Source organism: Camelus ferus, chromosome 2 (genome assembly GCF_009834535.1).
Source record: "Camelus ferus isolate YT-003-E chromosome 2, BCGSAC_Cfer_1.0, whole genome shotgun sequence".
In the NCBI taxonomy this organism is placed as follows: Eukaryota; Metazoa; Chordata; class Mammalia; order Artiodactyla; family Camelidae; genus Camelus; species Camelus ferus.
Window position 1 is genome coordinate 99,899,281 of NC_045697.1, and position 20,557 is coordinate 99,919,837.

Genomic DNA, 20,557 nt, shown 5'->3' on the forward strand with positions numbered 1-20,557 from the left:
GATCCTTGGCTGTGAAATGGTTGATGTCAGTAAATACAGGGTATCCCAGAGGGATTGAATAAGTATTCTTACAATAGGAGGCCAAGAAATCTGTTGTGAAGGAGATGTGAAAATAAAAGAGAGATGGGTTAAAGGAAGCCAGATTTTTATCCAGGGTGGAGGAAGGAGAAAAGTAGATTGCAGGAACAGACACGTTGGTAGTCGAGGGGCTAAAAGCTGAGACTTGCAACCAATTGCACCGATGATTTCTGTGAACTCAGAATCAAAATTTTCACCTAAGAGAGGGAAGGAAGTGGGAACAGGGGACTTGAAGAGACTAGTTAAGAATAGCTATTTAGGGGTTTAGGAGGGTTGAATCAGGGACAGGAAAGGGATTGTTGAGTGACATTCAGGACTCGTCTAAAGACTGAAGACATGACATTGTGGCAGCGCAAATGTACGGAGTGTGTATGCTCTCCCCCAGCAGCCCAGATGTGACTGAAGAAGGCAGAACTTTGTGATGATTTGAGATCTGGGGACTGCCGAGTGGTCACCCCAAGTGGCAGCCAAAGAAAATGAGGGGAAATGGAGTTGAGAGACCTGAGAAGACAGCAGTTGAAGAGATGACCAGAAGATCGAATCTGAATAGGAAAGTTAGTGAGAGACATTGGGAATGGATAGAAAGGTTAAAAGCCTAGAAGTGCCAAGAATAGGTGCAGTGGGACGGACAGAGGGGCTCACCTGTCTAAGGTACAGCAGGGGATGGAAATCCAGGAAATCAAGGCTGGAGCATTTGCAGGCCTCTCTGTACAGATGAAGTTCCCTGAAGGGTAGCAAACATTGGGGCAGAGGAAATCTGTGCACCAGCTGCTCGGTATTTAGTGAATTTTGGCGAAGGCTCAGGAGAACCCAGAAGAAGTTTGGTAGATGTGACAGAATAAAGGAGGACACAAATTCTTAGACACCCTTCTCACTGAGAGATGAGGTCTAACTCCTCCATTTGAGCCTGGCCTTGGACCATTAGGATATGGTGGGTGTGTCCCTCCTCTGGTTCCAGACCTCAGGATTGAGGGTGGAGAAAAAATTATGTCCGACTCTTACTTGAATTACTGCAGTGACCTTCTAACTGGTCTGCCTGCTTCTATCCTTGAACTTCTACCTCTATTCTCATTAGAGTGATCAGAATTATTGGTAAAACTTACGTTGGGTCATTTGTCTCTCCTGCTCCCAACCCTTCAGTGGTTCTACATCTCACTCAGAGTTAAAAGCTCAAGTCTCTTCATTGACCTCCCAGATCCTGTGTGATCTGGTTTCCTGTTACCTCTCTGCCTAGTACCTTCCCTCTGCTTCATCCACAGCTGTCTGGATGTTCCTCAAACTTACCAGGCACCCTCCCACCTCAGGGCCTTTGCATTTGCAGTTCCTTTTGTCTGTTTCCCTGACATATTGGCGTGGTTCTCTCCCTCAGCTTTTACTCAAAAGTCATCTTCTCTGTGAGGTCTTCCTTGATCAGCCCATCTAAAATTTCACCATCTTCCCAAGCCCAGAATTGCAAATCCTGCTTTATTTATTTATTTTATTGCCCATGTCACCAACATAACATCTGTTTATCTTGCTTATAGTCTGTCTCCCTGATCAGAATACAAACTTCTCTTAAGGGTAGGGATTTTTTTTAATTGAAGTATAGTTGATTTACAATGTTGTGTTAATTTCTGGTGTACAGCATAGTGATCCAGGTATACATATACATATATTCTTTTCATTATAGGTTATTACAGGATATTGACTATAGTTCCCTGTGCTATACTGCAGGATCTTGTTGTTTGTCTATTTTATATATAGTAGTTTGTATCAAGGGCAGGGATTTCTGATTTGCACCATTTGCTGCTGTACTCCCAGTGCCTAATACAAACAGTATCTGGAACACGGTGGGTGGTGGACATTCCTGAAATAAGTGAATCCACTAGACAGTAGATTATCTTCAACCCAGTCCTCGCGATGTGGCACCAGTCCTTGATACCTGGCCCTTGAGGTGGTCTAAGAACAGCTACAGGATTTACACTTGCAGCTCTGGCCTCTCCGTGGAGGTGAGGAGGGGAGGTAGCTGTGAATCCAGGAAGCCCAAATAACCCACAGCTCCGCCCTCAGCCGCCTGCTCCTCCTGGCCGTGCAGACCGTCTCCCGGCAGCCAGTCCTAGGAACAAAACCCACAGGGAGATCTCCCAGTCCCTGCCGCCACTTCTCACTCGGTGTCTTCCTCTGAATTCCTTTCTCTGGCTGCCTAGGCTTTCTTTTTGAAGAATGAGACTGTCAAGAAGGTGTTAAACACAAGGCAGACAGCCCTAAACATTAGGCAAAAGAGTCATTTTAACAGAAAACTGTGTGAAGTGCTTTGTACTCACCACATCAATTACTATTCTTCTCAGGTGAGAAGTTGATACTGAAACAAAAGAGCTGTCTTACAGGATGGGTAATGAAGAAGACACAGAGGGACCCTTAACTGGAGGAGCAGGAGAAAGGAGGCAGCTGGTGGGACTCCCCCCTCCTCCCCGAGTTCCACTGCTGGATTCATGAACTAAGTGGCTCCGAGCTGAGCCTTCTCACGGCCTGAGGCGCCCTTGGAGCCACTCCTGCACAGTGTATCCCCCTCCCACCCAGAATCAGACTTGAAGTCAGGCAGGATGGAATCATGTGGCTGCATCTGTGGTTTCTCTGCAGCACTCACTTCCCCAGCATCCAGGCTCCACAGCATTTCTCCCTTTCCTCCAGCAGGAGATTTCTCTTTTGAGTTTTCATACATGAGCACTCCACTGAGGCCAGTACCCAAAGCTCTGGAGCCAGAAGTGCACTGGGATGTTGGTTCAATTCTATCAAGATACGGACATTAAGCCCATCGTCTGTGACAGTGTAAAGATTATCAGCATCAGAAACTCATCATCACAGAGCTGGATGGGAAGTGACCTTTCAGAGAAGAAGATGGTCCATCACAATACACTAAAATTAAGGAGAATGATCCATGGAGATACTAAAAAGACATAATGCAACCATTAAAAACTAGACAGGAAGTTTAATGCTCTTTGAAAGGCACTGTCCACCTTCTGGAGGCTGAGGAGGAAGGAAGGGCTGAGCCAACAAGCCTGTTTGTCTCATAGGTTGAGTTGGAAATAATCAACTCAAAGGCTCAGGGCTCCTCCCTACACAAGCTCATTCCCTCCCAAACCCACCTTTGATTTTGGAGAAGTAAAGTTGAGACAGAGTATCAGGCTTTACAGAGTTATTTCTTGAGGCATCTTTAAGTGACCTTATAGAAACAATGGAATACTGGGTAACAATCTAAGAGTCAAATCAAAAAACGACTACTTGGTTAAATACATACCAAGTGGTGTTACAGTGTACTAACGAGAGTTAAACAGAGGGATTTTCACCCCTCTACCACTTATGTAGGGTAAGTTAAATAATTTGATGACTGATAACAATTGTCTTATTTTAAATATACTCATCCGTATGCATGTCACTACGTACTATATTTCTTATCTCAAAATATTGCCTATAAAATTTGTTTACTTAGTCAAAATAATTGCCTAACATAATTTCCCCTCAAAGTTGTCAAAAGAATAATGTTATTCCCTTAGGCAGGCACTCAAGCACCGAGAGAAAAGCCACATCTGAGTATCTGATGTATTTTATTTGTTCACATTTATCCTATTTGAGGTTAACACTACTTCATTGGACCGTTTAAAAATCATTCTGTAAACAAAATAAAAAACAGCAGCAACAGCTAAAATAAGGACATGATGGATACTAAAATAAAGGAATATGTTGGAAGGAATATTCTGAATAAGCAAAGGAAATGTGACCATGATTATGAATTCTACAATAAGAAGAAAAAAACACCAACATCTGCAAAAAACAAAACTCCAATAAAAAAGAAGGAAGAATTCAAAGTGCAGGTGCGATAGTTTCCACTTCCAAGTCCGTTCAGGAAATAGAGCATACTATTCTTTTAATATAAAGTGACAAGTTCCGCTTTAAACATTCAGATATGTTATCTTGCAGATTTTTTTTTCAGTTTACATTATCTCTACATTGGTTTAACTGGAACGACGGTCATATGTGATACATGGTATAATTTCTTGAACCTATGGAGAGTATGGAAATGATAAAGTTTATTGTTTTATTTTTTGCTTTATTTGCAATGAGTAACAAGAAGCTGAAAATCCAGCATGAGAAGCATCAGTTCTTTACTCTTCCCCAAATCCCCCCAAAATCCTGAGCCCGCTTATCATTTTTGCTGCCACTTTGAGGTTCTCTGCAGCAAAAGACTGTTCATATCCCCTGAATTCTGGCCAGCTGACTTAACTAATCATTTTTTTTAATGCAAAATTGGTCTGGTATTTGTCCAAATTGATCAAATAGAAGTGTGATTCTGGCATTACACAGAAATCACTCACACTTCTGTAACTGCTTAGAACCTCAAATGGGAATACTGGTTGAACATGATTTTTGAATAGAGGACTTTTATGAAATATATTTCAAATCTTAAAAAATATGTTTAATGCTCCCTAAAAGTGGTATAAGATCTACCTTAGCTGACAATGCCCATTCCATTGAAGAACATTCTGTGTTTGTGGCATTACACTTTCCTTTCAGCTCTAATTCTATTTTTAAAAAAGCCCAAATGCACAATGGCTGCTGCCTTCTTTAGCGTTAAACAGCACTATGTATTTTTTTAAACCATGTGGACAGCTCAACAGCAAGATTAAGAAGTTATAATACACACATATCACAGACAGAGTCATCTTTTTTTTGGAATTCACTGAATAAACTGCATTCTGGTAAATCCCCCTCCCCGCAACGAGAGTGTACTCTACCTACATTGAGGCGTTTAAATATTTCTCCAACAGTTTTCATTGTATTATATTATGAAAACACTAGGCTTCAAGCCGGGTACTAATAAATATTTAATTTAAAAGGAAGGAAAGAAACCCCAACACAGAAGAACATAAAAAAGACCCTTCCCACCCCGCCCCCACCTCCGCGTCCCCAGTGAAGGCGCCGGAGTCAGCCGGACAGGGCCGATATCTCGTAGTCACTGGCCGAGGTGAGGGGCTTGCCCATCATCCGGATGTTTTTTGCACTGGTGATCCTGGCCATCATGCACACGGGCTTGTCAAAGTACTTCACCAGGGCCGGCTCTGTCAGGAGGGAGGCCAGGAACTGCTCGAAGGTGATGGCCCAGTCCCGGTCCAGGCTGGTGCTCCGGGGCAGCGCCGCGGTGCCCTCGCCGCTGCGCACCAGGACCGTGTCCTCCCCGATGTCCTCGCAGTGCAGCTTGTCCTCCTCGTGGGAGCCGGCGCTCAGCACCGAGTACGAGGACATGGAGCTGTCGTCCTTGGTGTCGTCGTCGGAGATGAGCATGGAGGAGCAGACCCCGTTGTCCCGGGGCGAGGAGTCCTCCAGCTTGATGTCCTCCATCTGTCCCCCCAGGGAGTGTTCCTCGCCGTCCCCCGCCAGGCTGGCCGGGAGGGGCTCCAGGGACTCCCGCACGGAAGGCTGGCCAGGCCCCTTCTTGGGGAAGAGGACGCCCGGGAGGCCCTGGTTGCAGGACGGCCCGCTGCCCCCGCTGCCGCCCTCCTTGGCAGGCTGGCTGGCGAAGAGCTTGCCCACTTCCCCGATCTCCAGCAGGAGGCTGGTCACCGCGGCCGTGGCGTGGTACAGCTCCTGCTCATTGGGGTCCTCGCTGAACATGTTATACATCGTCTTACACAGCTCGATAAACTGCCCCTGAAAAGGGATTTGGGAAAACACAAGACTGTGACCGCCTCACCGGTGAGCAGAGAGGCGGGACCAAGGTGGACTGCAATGCCATTTAACATCAGGACTCCTACAAGATCCCTGGAAAGTCCTACGTTAGGGTAGATGGATGTGTAGTTCAGTTGCTTCATTGATGGTTCCTTTTTTTAAGTTGGAAAAACTTCCAACATCCATGAAGTAGAAAGAATGAAATAATACACCTTCATAATGGTACCCATAGTCTGGAGTCAAGAAGGACCACATTATACAAATGTTTCACTAACTCTATCCTTTCTTGAAGTATCTAAAGTAAATCGCAGACTTCATCGCCTCTCACGCCCACACACATCAGAATGCAGCCCAGTTTTTCCAAGGTCGGCTCACATCCCGTCTCCCATGACACATCTGCTGGGGTCCCTGGACAGAAGTAACGCCTTCCACCCCCACCCAGATGACTTATCTGTTCTTCTGTTAGAAAAAAGCATTTTCACCCTGTGTTATAATTATTTATATTGTTTTAGCTCCCTCATTACATTTCAACTTTTTGAGGAAAAAAAAAAAGTCAGACACCTTTAGAGCTGAGCACAGTGGTTTGAAAACAGCATGAGCTTGTCTTCTGAGTCTCTGAAGGTGTTTTTAATGATTAGGATGAGAATGCATGTACTCTCAAAATGGAGTATTTCATTTTCTCTGAGAAGGTCATTTTCTCAAAACAGAGCATACTTTTGATGCACAAAACAGACCCAAACAGGTATTAATTAAGTGCCCCAAGTAGCCATTCTCTTTGAGGGGTACTTACTCTACATGTATCTATGCCTGGAAAACAGAGCTTCAAGGTTCGAAATGAATGACTCGAACTGTTCAGTACTCACCTGATTCAGTTTGGGTAAATCTTTTGCATTCTTTGATTTAGGCTTATTTTCTGGAGTCCAGAGTCTCAGATAATTACGATTTTCTTGAGAATTTGCCCTTTTCCCTAAAACCCAGATGTTTAGAAATCAAGGGTCAAGAAGCAACTGTTGAACCAGCAGTATGGGGAAATACAGAGAAGGGAAAGTCTGTACCTCTGTCCGGCTTTAGACTCACTGTAACAAAGCCATCGTCGGCACCGTGTTTGCTTCTGCTGTCCAGCCCAACCACTGCCAAGAAAGATTCAGAAGAAAACAGGACCATGTCACATGATAAACCCATAGATTTAGCACGTGTCATAGAAAACAGAAAAGCCTCTATGTAGGTAGGGTTGCCTGATTTAGCTAAACAAACAAAACAGAAACAAAAATGAAACCATGGCACATCGAGTTGAATCTGAACTTGAGATAAACAGCAAATGATTTTTTGAAGCATTAAGTGAGTCCCAAATACCACACGGGACATACTTAGGCTAAACAAATTATTTTTTGTCTATCTGAAATCCAGATTTTACTGGAGTCTCATATTTTACCTGATTAACCCTGTCACATGTGATTGATTGACCAGCTTTGCAGGCAACTTTTTCCAATAACAGAGGGCCCTGTGGGAAGGAAAGTCACTTACCATGTGTGCATTCAGGGGTGATGTCTTCAAAGAAGTACTGAGTTGCTTCAAAGGCAGAATCTGGCTCATCTTGATCAGAGGATGGTTCTGGAGAGGGTGAGAGATGATTCTCATTCTGGTAGGGCCATGACTCAGTGAAAGTGTGCTTCAATTGTTAAAGAAATGACAGGGGAGCAGGAGAAGCTAAAGTTACAAAACTGGGGTGGGGGGGTCACATCACTGGGGGACCTTGAAGGCCCCCTGCCTCTAAAACCATATGGGGGAGGGGCTCACTTCATTTCTAACTCTACCTTCCTTTTTAACAACCCCACACCAAAGTATCCCTTTTTTTGTATTCCTTTTTTTGGAGACTTTCCTAAATCCTATAGAACGATGCTTTACAAACCAAATTTTAGGAAATTGTGTGCTATGATAATTCCCAAATCTATAGTTTTACCGTATCTCTAGCCTTAGAGCCATTCCCTCCTCATTTTCTTCCTTCTTTTCCTTCTTTCCTTCCTCCTTTCTTTCTTTCTTTCTTCCTTTCATTTCTCTCTTTCTTTCATTTCTTTCTTTCTCTCTTTTCCTCCCACCACCCCCTCCCTCCCTCTTTCCTTCCTTTCTCTCTCTCTGTGTCTGCTGCATACATCCAGCTGGAGGCCAACCTTATTTAAAACTGAACTCAAAACCTTACCATCTTTTGCACTGTTTCTGTCAGTGGTAAAACTGCTCCCCCTAGACTCAGAATCTCAGTCCTTGTACCTCATGGGTTACCCAACACTACTTACTCATTCTCTTCTGGTACTCTGCTCTTTTCTGTTACCACGACTCATAGGAAAATGAGGAAATGACTATTGAATCTAGCTGATTCAGGAACTCATGTAAATAGTATTGTTCAGTTTGTTCCTGGGGACCAATGAGTGGCTTTGTATATCAAAAAAGAGGCAAAGAGACAAACAGGCAAACAGGTCACACCAAAAAAGATTTCAGGCCAGGCCGGGGTTACACATGTTACTCTGTGGAGCTCACTTACCAGGCAAGACGTGCATTTTGTACAGGAGTTTGAGTTTCTCTGTGAGGTCCCCATGGCACGCGGCACCTAGGAGTCACACGAGTACCAATGTGAAATGCATCATACGTGCTGGTAACCCCTCCGGGCTGTAGTGTCCCCCCGAAGAGTCTGCCCTACACAAACTGAAGCCAAGACATTGTGTGACAGAAAGTCTGGCCAGGACACATTTTGTTCAAAATCTCTGGAACCAGGATTTGTACTTACTATGTGCCCTTGGGAGCGTGAACCTCTCTGTACCTCAGTTTCCCCTCTGTGAGGCAGGATGATAAACAGAAATTTCCACCAGGGGGTCTTGACTTCAGGACCCATAAAATGTGAGAACTAAAGGTGTTAACACTGAGAATAGCGCCTGGCACAAAATAAATTAGTGTTATCAATAAGCAAGTTCAGGTCACTGGGCCTCAATACCCCAGATTACTGTAAAGAGTTCAGAAATAATCTCAATACATATTTGAGAGTGCTTCAGATTACTCATTTTAGAAATCCTTTTCAGCTGCTTTTAGGTTCTGTTAAATATTTCTTCAGTTTAATTTAGCCTAACCCAGCCGCCATTATATCACCATTGCTTCCATCCAAAGAATCCTGTAACTTTTGCCCTTACGTACATCAGGAATCAGAAAACCCTTTGTAAATACGGATTCTCAGAGCACCTAGCTGAAGATTAACTGGATTTGGGAAAAGAGGAATCACAGGATCTGGACTGGCTGGCAGGGACATCGGGGTTATTTTATCTGACCTCCCACTTAACGTGGGACCTCGTCACACATCCACGTCCACATCCACATAAGAGAGGACCCAGCACCTGCTGGAACGTCCTCATCGACGGGGAGCTCATCCCAACCAGAGGCGCCTCACGCCCCTGGGGAGTTCTCCAAACACTGAAAGTGCTTCTACCATCTTTACTTTGGACAGCATCCTCAGCCTGCAGCCTCAGCTTCGTCAAGTTCATGGGCCGTGTGAAAGGTGAAATGCTGTGTCCACGTGCCTGTGTCATTTTGGGGGAAGACACTGTGCCTAGAACTCATCACATCTCAGACTTCATGATTCAAAGAAAAGCTTTAGAACAACTCCTCTCCCCCTTTCACGTCAGACAGAATAGGTCCTTCACCTCTTCAGTACGACAGTCCTTGGATTTTAAGGATAGCTGTCCTGTCCCCCTTAGGCTTATCTTTTCAAGGCAAATGTACGTTCCCCAGGATACACCTCTCTACATACTTCAGCTTTCTTATGTGACCTGATTTGTACACCTTTCCCTATTCTTACCCACATCCACCTTGTGTATTAATTAGTCCAGCAGTGTCCCCCTGGACAGAGAGCTCCAGAAGCCTCTTGCCCACTGAAGACAATAGTGGAACTGTTCTTGGCTCTTCCCCTAATGCAGCCCAGGACTGTGGTCCACTCTTCCTGCTCTTCACTCTGGAGTTTTGTACGGACCGCATGGTTAACTAAACCCCAGAGTGTCTGCATGCTCACTAATACTAATCATGAAGAGAACGACAGATCTTTATTAACCATTCACGTTGTGTTAAGCCTATGTTAACTGCTTTCCACATGTATTTCACTGCCTTGTCACAATAACTGTAGGAGATGGGCACAATTAGTACCCCAACTTAGATGAGAAAAGTCAGGCTTAGTGATGTTAAGTAATAGGCTCAAGGTCATAAGCTAGTAAGTGGCAGGCCCAGGATTTGAACTCAGATTTGTCTGAGCCTAGATTCCAAGATTGAAACCACTATACCATCTATGCAGCCATACAGTTCTTTTACAGTCACTTCTCAAAATTTAAGACTCATGATTTATCCCTATCAATTTGTTTTTGCCAATCATTTCCTCCTCTAATATTTTTTAATCTTGCTGTTGTCCTCCAATGCATTGGCTGTCTCTCCCAGCTTCGTGTAGCCGACACATTTGGGTAGTATGCCTTCCCTACTTTCATAGTTTAAATTGCTATCCAGTACATCGTAATTATAGTGACAATAATAACTTAACACTTTTTGAGTCAGTCACTGTTGTAGGAACTTTACTTGAATTATTTCTTTTAGTCCTGACAGGAACTATTTTACAAGTGAGGGAACAACCACAGAGCTTAAATACCAAGCCAAGGTACTAGAAAACTTGTTGCTGACCACCAAGCTCTGGGTGCAGGGTTCAGCCAGACATGGACTCACTGACTTCCACATCCTTCCAACTTTTCCATGTATAGCGAGTTATCTGTCAAATGACCAGCTGCATCGTGACACCTACAGCATGTTTAGAAATGCTGCCTTCCTGCAACACCACTGGAAAAGGAGGTACAGCTAATTTGTGGCTTTGAATAGTAGCCCTTCATCTCTACCTTCATATAGACTGTCTGTTCACTAATTTCTAGAGGGATCTTTCTGGGGATTGACATTAAGATTACTCATCCATCTTTTCCAGAATTCATGCTTTTAGTTTCTTAAGACTTGAACCAAATTTCTCTTTTCTGGGTCCACTTACCTCCACTAGCTATAATCAACCCGCATAACTGACTACAGCTCTGAGACTCCTAGCAATCTGGGTGGAGTTTCCTTTGCTCAAAGAACTCAACTGCACTGAAGAAGCCTAAGTACTCTTAGCCACTGTTTTCACCATCTTGCACTGGAAGCTTCTCTTTCCTTTTCTGAAGATTCTGAAGAGTATTTACCTTGTTGGGGTTTGACAAAACATGAATAAGTTAAATATTTATATTTATTCCTATCGCTTTCTACACGTGTCTGGTATTTTCACCTTAAACATCTTTGCTGCAAGCATATTCGCCCCACAACTAATTGGCTGTGGAGGCCATTTTGCCGTAAAAGACAAAGGTAACTGGTCGGCAGTTATATTATACTAGAAAATAAGGGATCAATTTCTGTGAATCCTTCAGTGAGCTAATCTAAGCCAGATTCTGTTGACTGGATACCGAAGATGTGGTATATATGCAATGGAATACTGCTCAGCCATAAAAAAGAATGAAATATTGCCCTTTGCAGCAACATGGGTGGACCTGGAGATGGTCATACTAAGTGAAGTAAGTCAGACAGAGAAAGACAAATATCATATGATATTACTTATATGAGGAATCTAAGAAAATGATACAAATGAACTTATTTACAAAACAAAAGTGACTCACAGACATAGAAAACAAACTTATGGTTACTAAAGGGCGGAGGGGGAGGGATAAATTGGAGTTTGGGATTAGCAGATACAAACTACTATACACAAAATAGATAAACGACAAGGTCCTACTGTACAGCACAAGGAACTATATTCAATACTTTGTAATAACCTACAATGGAAAAGAATACGAATCAGAGTATATATGTGTATAACTGGATCACTATGTTGTACACCAGAAACTAACATAACATTATGAATCAACTATACTTCAATTTAAAAAAGATAAGGCAGGTTCTGCTAAAATGTTCACCACTTTCAAGAAACTTATGCTTATCAAGACTCACACAACCACCTCCTCTTGGGGGAAAGGAGGAGCTTGAGTCTTCCTTTGCCTCCCACTTCTAGTATCGTGTGATCAGTTCGGTAAAGATGGCAGCAGAGGGCAAGCTTCTGTATCCACATTAGCTAAAGAACCAACCGTTAGTGCTCTCGAGGGCTGTTGTGGATTGGTAGCCGCTTCTTTCGCAGTTGCCACATAGTTGGTAAACTTTTGGTTTTGACGAGTGGGAGGGATGACTGTGTCACCGAAGGATTTGTAAAGATATCCTGCTCTAGTGTCCTACCTGTCAACCAGTTATTTTATCTCTTAGGGCAGCATGGCTTTATGGTCAACTAGCTGTGCTGTGAAACTGCTTGTGGCAGAGATGTTTATGGCAAAAATTCCTAGAACTCTTTCTATGTGTTGAACGTTATCTCTTTTTCTTCCTCCTTATTCTTGCCCAAAGGTGATTTTTAAAAAATCTCCTTTTTGACAGACACCAATGTGACAGTAAGTAGTTACTTTGGGGCAGAAAAGATTAGGAGAGGATCAAAAGGGTCTTCAGCCTTGTCTGGATTATTTCACTTTTCTAAAAAGCAGGATGTATTTATGTGTTACTTGTGTAATTAAAAATTAACACCTCCTTCTTCCCTTAAAAAAAAAAAATCCTGTTTGCTGTCCTCAGCACAGCGTAAAGAGAAAAGGATGAGCTTTTGAGACAGCCCTTGTCTGAATCCTGAGTCAGCAAGAACTCACTGTGCCTTTCAGTTCAGTTCAATAACACAGATGTATTGACTTGCTAAAAACAAATGTCCCAGCAAGTTGCTTAACTTTTCTGAGCCTCCATCTCTTTAACTGAAAGTGGGGATAGTACTAGTCAGCAGATGGGTAGTAAAGCATAACAGCAACCACACAGACTGTGCTTCCGGGGCACCTGAGTTCAAACTCCAACTTTGCAGATGTGCGCTGTCGGTGAATCAGATGCACGTAAAGCACCAGGGCAGTGCCTGGCTGAGCACGTGCTGTATAAATGTTAGTTATCGGTACTGTTACTACCTCAAAGGTCTATTGTTTGGATTATGTGCTAAAGTACAAGTTCTAAAGCATCAGAACAGTGCCTGCATTCTTAATAAAGGCCAGGTTCCTCCCTGTCCTCCCTTCTAAACATACATATGATGCTTTACACAAATTGTTTTTTCTTACCTCGGAGGACCTCATCTATACCCCTTTGCCTTTTTAAATGCCATCATCTTCCTCTGGCCTTTAAGCCTTCCAATCATTACAGATGTAGGGTAGTTTTTGGAATCACTGTTAGCACTCTACCTGACACCTTCACCTTTCCCTGGGCAGGTCATTTTTGAAGTGCATGGACCAACATCATAGAGTGGCACAATTAGAATTAAAAAGATTTTTCCTTCTTTTCTCCTGGCAGCCTGACAACATAATGCCTGCTACATCCACAACCTTGCATTGGGCAAGCTAAGTTCAACAGCCATGTGGCTTTTTTGCTCAAATATTAATCGAACAGGAGTCCAACAGAAACAGGGCAGTAAACAGTCAGACAGAGAGGCTGACAAGCAGATGCTGCCTGTGAGTTGAGGGTATGCATTCTCACGATGGATGGCCCTCTCTCCCTGAAAAATGGAGAGAAAGATTTCCATTTATATTGCAGAGCTGTTGTGGGTTTTCTCCAGCCCTTTATTAAAAACACTATGCAATATCTTATATAATTTTATGAAATTATATGTACTATAAATATTTTTTTCTGACAGAGAAAAGCAATCCATCCAAACATTTCTTCTTCCCTTATAAAGTTATCGTCTTCAGTTTCAGTGTTTAAGTCGGCACTCTTGCAAACTCTCTGATAATGTATTTTAACTAGTGCAGATTACTATCTAATGTAGACGCCAGTGATTTAATCATATATCCATTAACTAAAAACAAATTTTGGAATCAGCTTGCAAACCCTAAAGTGTGCTCCTCTGTCCTTTAAACCCCATCTTCTGAGGCAAGTGGGGTTGTGGTCCTGAGGCAGCACAGAAGACCAGGGCAATTACTCTCCCATCCCCTCCCCCCCAACTACTCATGCAACACCATCACGTCCTTACTCAGCCCAGAGACAAACTCTCGGAAGTTGATCAGAGAGTCTCCATTTTCATCTAATAACTGGAATAAGCGGGAGGCCAGCACATCAGAGTGAGTTCCACAGGCCCAGGGAAAGAGCAGAGCAAACATGCCCTTGAACTGCTCAAAGTCGATGCGATACTGCTCCAGGTAAGGCAGGCTGGGGTCGTGCCGGTCCAGCGCATTGCTGCTTCCGCCCCAGTAGCAGCTGGTTAGATGTTCCGCCTGAAAAATCAAAGAACAGGGTTGTATCTCACAGCAAATACCAGGAAGAAAGATCTTCCCTCAGATTTGGAAAAAGGCTTTAGGTCCCCCATGTGTATGTCCTGGGACAGTGCTCTGGTCCCAGGGCACCCTCGTCTTCTCTTCTATATACATCTCCACCTGACCACCCTCCACCAACTCCATGGCAACCACCTCTGCGGTTTCCATTTGACATGAAAAACCCAGTTCAATTGCTGGAGTAGGTGAAGAAAGAAAGTGAATGCCCCCTTTTTTTCTTCTCCTTTACATACACGCTCAAGCATTTTAAGAAATTAATTCCTGGAAACCATAAGTAAAACAAAAAGACAACCTATGGAATGGGAGAAAATTTTTGCAAATGAAACCAACAAAGGCTTGATCTCCAGAATATATAAGCAGCTCATACAACTTAATAAGAAACAACCAAACAACCCAATCCAAAAATGGGCCAAATACCTAAACAAGCAATTCTCCAAGGAAGACATACAAATGATCAATAGGCACATGAAAAAATGCTCAATATCACTAAGTATCAGAGAAATGCAAATCAAAACTACAATGAGGTATCACCTCACACCAGTCAGAATGGCCATCATTCAAAAATCCACAAATGACAAATGCTGGAGAGGCTGTGGAGAAAGGGGAACCCTCCTACACTGCTGGTGGGAATGCAGTTTGGTGCAGCCACTGTGGAAAACTGTGGAGATTCCTCAAAAGACTAGGAATAGACCCAGCAATCCCACTCCTGGGCTTATATCCAGAAGGAACCCTACTTCAGGATGACACCTGCACCCCAATGTTCAGAGCAGCACTATTTACAATAGCCAAGACATGGAAACAGCCTAAATGTCCATCAATGGATGAATGGATAAAGAAGCTGTGGTCTATTTATACAATGGAATACTACTCAGCCATAAAAACCGACAACATAACACCATTTGCAGCAACATGGATGCTCCTGGAGAATGTCATTCTAAGTGAAGTAAGCCAGAAAGAGAAAGAAAAATACCATATGAGATCACTCATATGTGGAATCTAAAAAAAAAAAAAAAAAACACAAAGCATAAATACAAAACAGAAATAGATTCATAGACATAGAATACAAACTTGTGGTTGCCAAGGGGGCGGAGGGTGGGAAGGGATAGACTGGGATTTCAAAATTGTAGTATAGATAAACAAGATTATACTGTATAGCACAGAGAAATATATACAATTTCTAATGGTAGCACACAGAGAAAAAAATGTGACAATGAATATATATATGTTCATGTATAACTGAAAAATTGTGCTATACACTGGAATTTGATACAACATTGTAAAATGATTATAAATCAATAAAAAATGTTTAAAAAAAAGTTAACTCCTGTAAAGACAAACAAGTCTCTTTTTTTTTTTTTTTTTTAAGAAATACATAGAATGTTAACCTGAAAAGGATCAGTAATTCAGGCAATCTGATCACCTTGTTTCCTAAGTGAGGACGGTACAGCCCAGAGGGCAAGTGGCTTCCACAAGGTCATCCAGCCAGCTAGTCAGAGCAGAATCATGATGCGATTCTGGGTTTCCAAATTCCTAGTTCAGTGTTGTGTCCCGTAAACCCCCAGCTTCCAGGTCACCAAAAACCACACAGATATTATCCTAGCCATCAAGTATTCAGGCCACAGGTGTGCGGTCTTCCTGGTTCACACATCTGAAAATAGCTCCATTAAACTCGTGAGCAGGGACCACTAGGGTGAGGATAACAGAAATCCAACAAAAGGCTTCCTGTTTCTGTCCTTGGAAACAAGGCTGCCTCTTTATTCATGAGGTCATATTGATTCTGGCAGATATCCATGCCCATTCTAGGAAGACCACAAAGATAAAATAGCTAACAGAAAGGCCAGGAAGAATCCCCCCTCCTCCCACTACACAGGTGTTTACAGTGAGCACTGGGCATCTAAAGGGAGCCTTTATTTTTTACTTTATTCCCTGCTGTACTCTCTATTTCATTATCAGCATGTATAATATTTCAAACAGCAAAAAGCACTTTGAAAACAGATCTTTCCCTCTTGCCTGAGGGCTCTGAGAAGGGGGTGTCAGTGGTGAGTGTGTAGTCCTTCAGTGCTGCTCTCACTTAGAATGGAGCAAAGAAGACCAATGTCTTTATCCTGATTGTTTACTGCAGTTGTAGCTAACAACCCCCCAAAAAAGAGAGGAGTGGGAGTGGCAGGACAGGAGGAAGGAGAGGTTTCTGCAGTGCAGCCTTAGCAGAATAAAGGAAGCATGTCAAGCTCACCTGGCTTTGGGCTGCACCCCTGCTGCTGGGCGTGGGGTGGGCAGTGGTGACAGTGGTGATGTCAGAGGGAGGGAGGCAGAGGCTGAGGTCCGAGGGCCACGTGGGTTAAGCTCTACTCTGAATTATCAGTGATGCCCAGCAGCCCTCTGTGGGTGGGACGGTGTTGGTGATACAACCTCCGGGAGGGGTCCTCTTTACTTGAGCTATGTCAGTGGATAAAGGTTACCCAGAGCATTTCCTCTAACTGGAGTGCCCACATTCCTCTGGAACCAGAGGATTGTGGTGCAGGCACCTTCACGGTGCTCACCCCATCACGAAACAACCAGCCATGCAGATCGAGCATGTCCCTCCTCCTTGATGAGACCTCCTACTCCATCACTTAGGGACTGGGGACCCGAGATTGAAAAAGGACTAACTGAGAAAGAGTTCAAGAGAAACCAAGGCACAGGGGCCCTGAGCCACATTTTCCACCAAATCTGCCTCAGGGTGGCAGCCTTTCACCTTTTTTGTTTTTAAACAAGTTTTAGCCCAAAGCCCAAGCAGAAAGCTCTGTGGGAGATGACTGTCTCTTTCCTTTGTATCCACAGAAACCCCCCTAGGAACTGGCTTTTTAAAGGACTAAAGAGTCTGGCAGGGTGTCTCACACAGTAATGCCTCAATAAATGTTTGTTCAGTTGAAATAAAGCCATTTGAAGTGTTCAGAAGACTCAAGAAAGAGTCCATTACTGAAATCTTTATCTTGGGTTCTGCAGTACAAGGCTCCTTCCCATCTTGACAGCAACCAAGGGCCTTGGGTTCCGTCTCGGGGTGCTCAGCAGACATGGGGAGCTCGTGTTTGTTAACACACGCTTAGGAGAGAGTGTACTAAGCACTTTCCTTATACTTTGGTACATAAGGGAAGCTTTCTTCAGGCATATCCTCAGCATACAAATGCCACACCCGGTACCTGGAGGTGCACAGACTAGAGACGGCAGGGGTGCCCAGAGAGAAGACATGGCTTTAGTGATCTCTGAATCTGGGACTTCTGCACAACCAGTCCTGGTCCTCCAGTTCCTGGTATCCCCCAAAGTCAGCCTCCTCTTTCAAATGTCATAGCCCTTCCCATTATCTGTCCATGGTCTTGCTGCCTCCAGCTGCTACTCCCACTTGTTTAGTTACCCCAAATCCTGGCCCTACCCTCACCACCCTGGAAGCAGATTTCTTCTGGTTCTCAGTATCCTTTTAAAATCTGATCTCAATGGGATCCTTGTATTTTGTTTGTTTGTTTTGTACCCAGTTGGGTCGTTACATTTTTCCTCCATGAAACAAAGAGGGACCCCTTCTTTACGGCTAGCCGACTTACACCGAGCCATTAACTACAGAGTTTTATGTGTATGAACAGAACACGAATGAGTAGAGACTTCACCGTCAAGGGCTGAATGCGGCTGGTGAGGGCACTGCTGTCCACTCCCTCGGTCAGGCTGCTGGGCTGCACAGAGTGCATCGCTATCCAGCTATGAAACCTGAATCTCTCTGCACCCACATCAGAGGCATGCAGAGATGGTACTAAATTGAAAACTGATCACTGATTTACGCAGGCATTCAACATGCATGTTTGGAACACCTATCAGGGGGAGACTAGACTCGGCATTTAGCGAAACAAAAGTAAATAAAACTTTTTATTTTATTTATCATCACATTCTCTGATCCTGAGGTCTGTCAGTGTCCCGTTCAGATCTTTATGTTTGTCCCTTTATGTCTGTCCCTGAACTACTGTTGCAGTCCTCAACACAGCCAAGTTTAGTTCTGGAAGTAAGAGGCACTGTATACAAGAAACCAGCCAGTTAGAGATAGTGATAAAATTGGTACCTGTACAAAAGGCATCTTTTTAAGACTTTCTCTATCAATTGCCACATTTGTACCTCTGATGTTGGTAATGACAGCTATGACAAAAGTATTTTTTTCTAGAAGGAAAAACATTCTACACTGCTGTATTTATTAACATAATATTTTCTTACTCAGGATCAAGATTGGTAATGGGCTGAATTAGAAATGGAAATAACAGAAATTTAAACAATTAGGCTTTTGCTCAGACATCTGAGCAGCTTTGGTCTTATTCTAGCTACCTATCTCTCTTCAATAAAAAGTGCCCTAGCTTAGTATAGAAAGCTATTAGGATGCTTTAATATAGTTTAATATAGGAAATTATAATTTACAAGAGTTTCAGGCAGAATTTAAACTTGATTGCTGTTGTTCTAATGAATATTATAAAGTGATCCCCTGTTTTTTAAGTCCAGGGAGACGTCTAAAATATTGTATGGAGTGGAAGAAAGCTAAAAGATCAACTTAAATGAGTTCTACAAACACCTTTATTTTTCATATTCAGCACTCCATTTTTATACTCTCAGCTCTGTCTTCCTGTTTATGCATGTTGGCACTCATGCTGTCCCTTCATAATTTAACAGAAGAATCTAGAACTCACTGAATTATTCAACTCCTTTATTTCCCTGAATGTACACAAGTTTTCTTTGAAACTCACCTTGAAAAGAGCATAAAGTTCCTCCAGCTCATCAATGGTAAAGGAAGTTTCTGTCACAATAGTTCGTACCTATAAGAAGAATAAACACAATGAATTTCATAAACTCAAAAATATCCTAATGGGAAAAGTTCCTGATTTTCTCCTTTTAAATCATCTTCAGTCTGTCAGACAGGAATTTATGAGTCGCCAGGAGTGCAGGGAAGGACGGAGAAGGAAGGCCACGTGCCGTTTCTCGAAGGACTCACCACATTCCGCTTCGTGGTATCCTCCAGTGTCTGGATCACCTTCAGTCTCTGTTTGAATCTCATCTGCTCAATGAGATCTGCCCGGATAGTTCCAAATTTCTGGAAAGGAGCAATATTGACAGGTCTGAGAAATCTGCTAAAGCACACAGTGCCCTTTCAGCAGGACTGATGGAGGCACAGCCCTGATACACACAGGAAATATCCTGTCCAGTCAGAGGCCTCCTAGACCACATCTTGATTTACTGTATTATCTTTGTTTATTTTAAAACCATTTAACAGCCATCAATAAATAACAGAAAATTCTCGTGCTTCTTACCAGCTGAACTAAATTTCAAAGCCAAATGAGTCTCACACAGCACAGTTTGTAAGGAAGAAAAGGGTTAAATAAGGCTACAAGGACCATTTGTGTATTAAAAAATGCTTTAAAGGAAGAACTTTCTTGACAGGAAGAAAAGAACTATCTATGGCCAACTGTCAAACTGGGAGGTTGGAAGGGATGTTGGTGTGAGGCTCCTTGTCTAGACCTCAAGTTCAACAGCATTTGTCTCTGGGTGGCAGACGCTGAGGGCTAGCTACCTTTTCAAACTCCAAAATGCCTAGCATTGCCTGAATGTTTATTGAACTACATTTCAAAAGCCAAATGAGCCTTCCAAGTAGAAGGCAGAGAAAGATGTAAGGTTTCCTCTCCCTTAGTGGTATGGAAGAAAAACAAAGAAATTCTGCCTCAAGTGCAACTCATGGAAGCAATGCTGCAATGGTCAAACACGTGTAAAGGGTACAAGAAGAGCTGACAGACAACAGCAAGTGTTGACAAAGGCATGGTGCAGCCAAAACTCTCATGTGCTGTTGCTCAGCGTATTAACTGGTACTACCATTTTGGAAATCCATCTGGCAGTATCCACTAAATCTAAACAGATACATACCTATGACGCAGAAGCTCCTCTCCTAAGTATACCCCAAAAAAAGTGTATATATATATTTTTACCAAAAGACATACACTAGAATATTCCTAGTGCCACTACTAGCCAAAAGCCAGAACCACTCAAATCTTCATTAACAGTAGCACAGATAAATACATTGTAGTATTGTCACACCATGGATTACTAAGCAGCAATGGAAATGAGCAATTTGGTTCATAATGCTGAGCAAAATAAACCAGAACCCAAAGAGCACATTCTGTGTAATTCCATTTACATGAAGTTCAAAAACAAAATTAATCTATGGTGCTAAAAGTCAGGAGAATTATTAACCTTGCTTGGGTGGATAGGGACAGGAAGGGGACACAAAGGGCACTTTTGGGGTGTGGTATTGATCTGGAAAATGGTCACATGGGTACGTTAAATGGACAGTTTGAAGAGTG

At 43.0% G+C, this 20,557-nt stretch overlaps 1 protein-coding gene across 1 annotated transcript in view; it reads right to left on the reverse strand.

The window, feature by feature from the left end:
• Nucleotides 1-3,645: 3,645 nt before the first annotated feature.
• The window catches only part of TBC1D9 (TBC1 domain family member 9), a 106,798-nt gene continuing 89,886 nt past the window's right edge, over nucleotides 3,646-20,557 (reverse strand). Inside the window, exons 14-21 of the mRNA XM_032463935.1 lie at nucleotides 19,198-19,296; nucleotides 18,953-19,021; nucleotides 13,904-14,144; nucleotides 8,318-8,383; nucleotides 7,306-7,392; nucleotides 6,837-6,911; nucleotides 6,645-6,748; nucleotides 3,646-5,763 (exon numbers count right to left, since the gene is read on the reverse strand). Coding sequence (XP_032319826.1) covers nucleotides 5,041-5,763; nucleotides 6,645-6,748; nucleotides 6,837-6,911; nucleotides 7,306-7,392; nucleotides 8,318-8,383; nucleotides 13,904-14,144; nucleotides 18,953-19,021; nucleotides 19,198-19,296 — 1,464 coding nt within the window. The 3' untranslated portion in view covers nucleotides 3,646-5,040. The remainder of the gene's footprint in view (nucleotides 5,764-6,644; nucleotides 6,749-6,836; nucleotides 6,912-7,305; nucleotides 7,393-8,317; nucleotides 8,384-13,903; nucleotides 14,145-18,952; nucleotides 19,022-19,197; nucleotides 19,297-20,557) is intronic.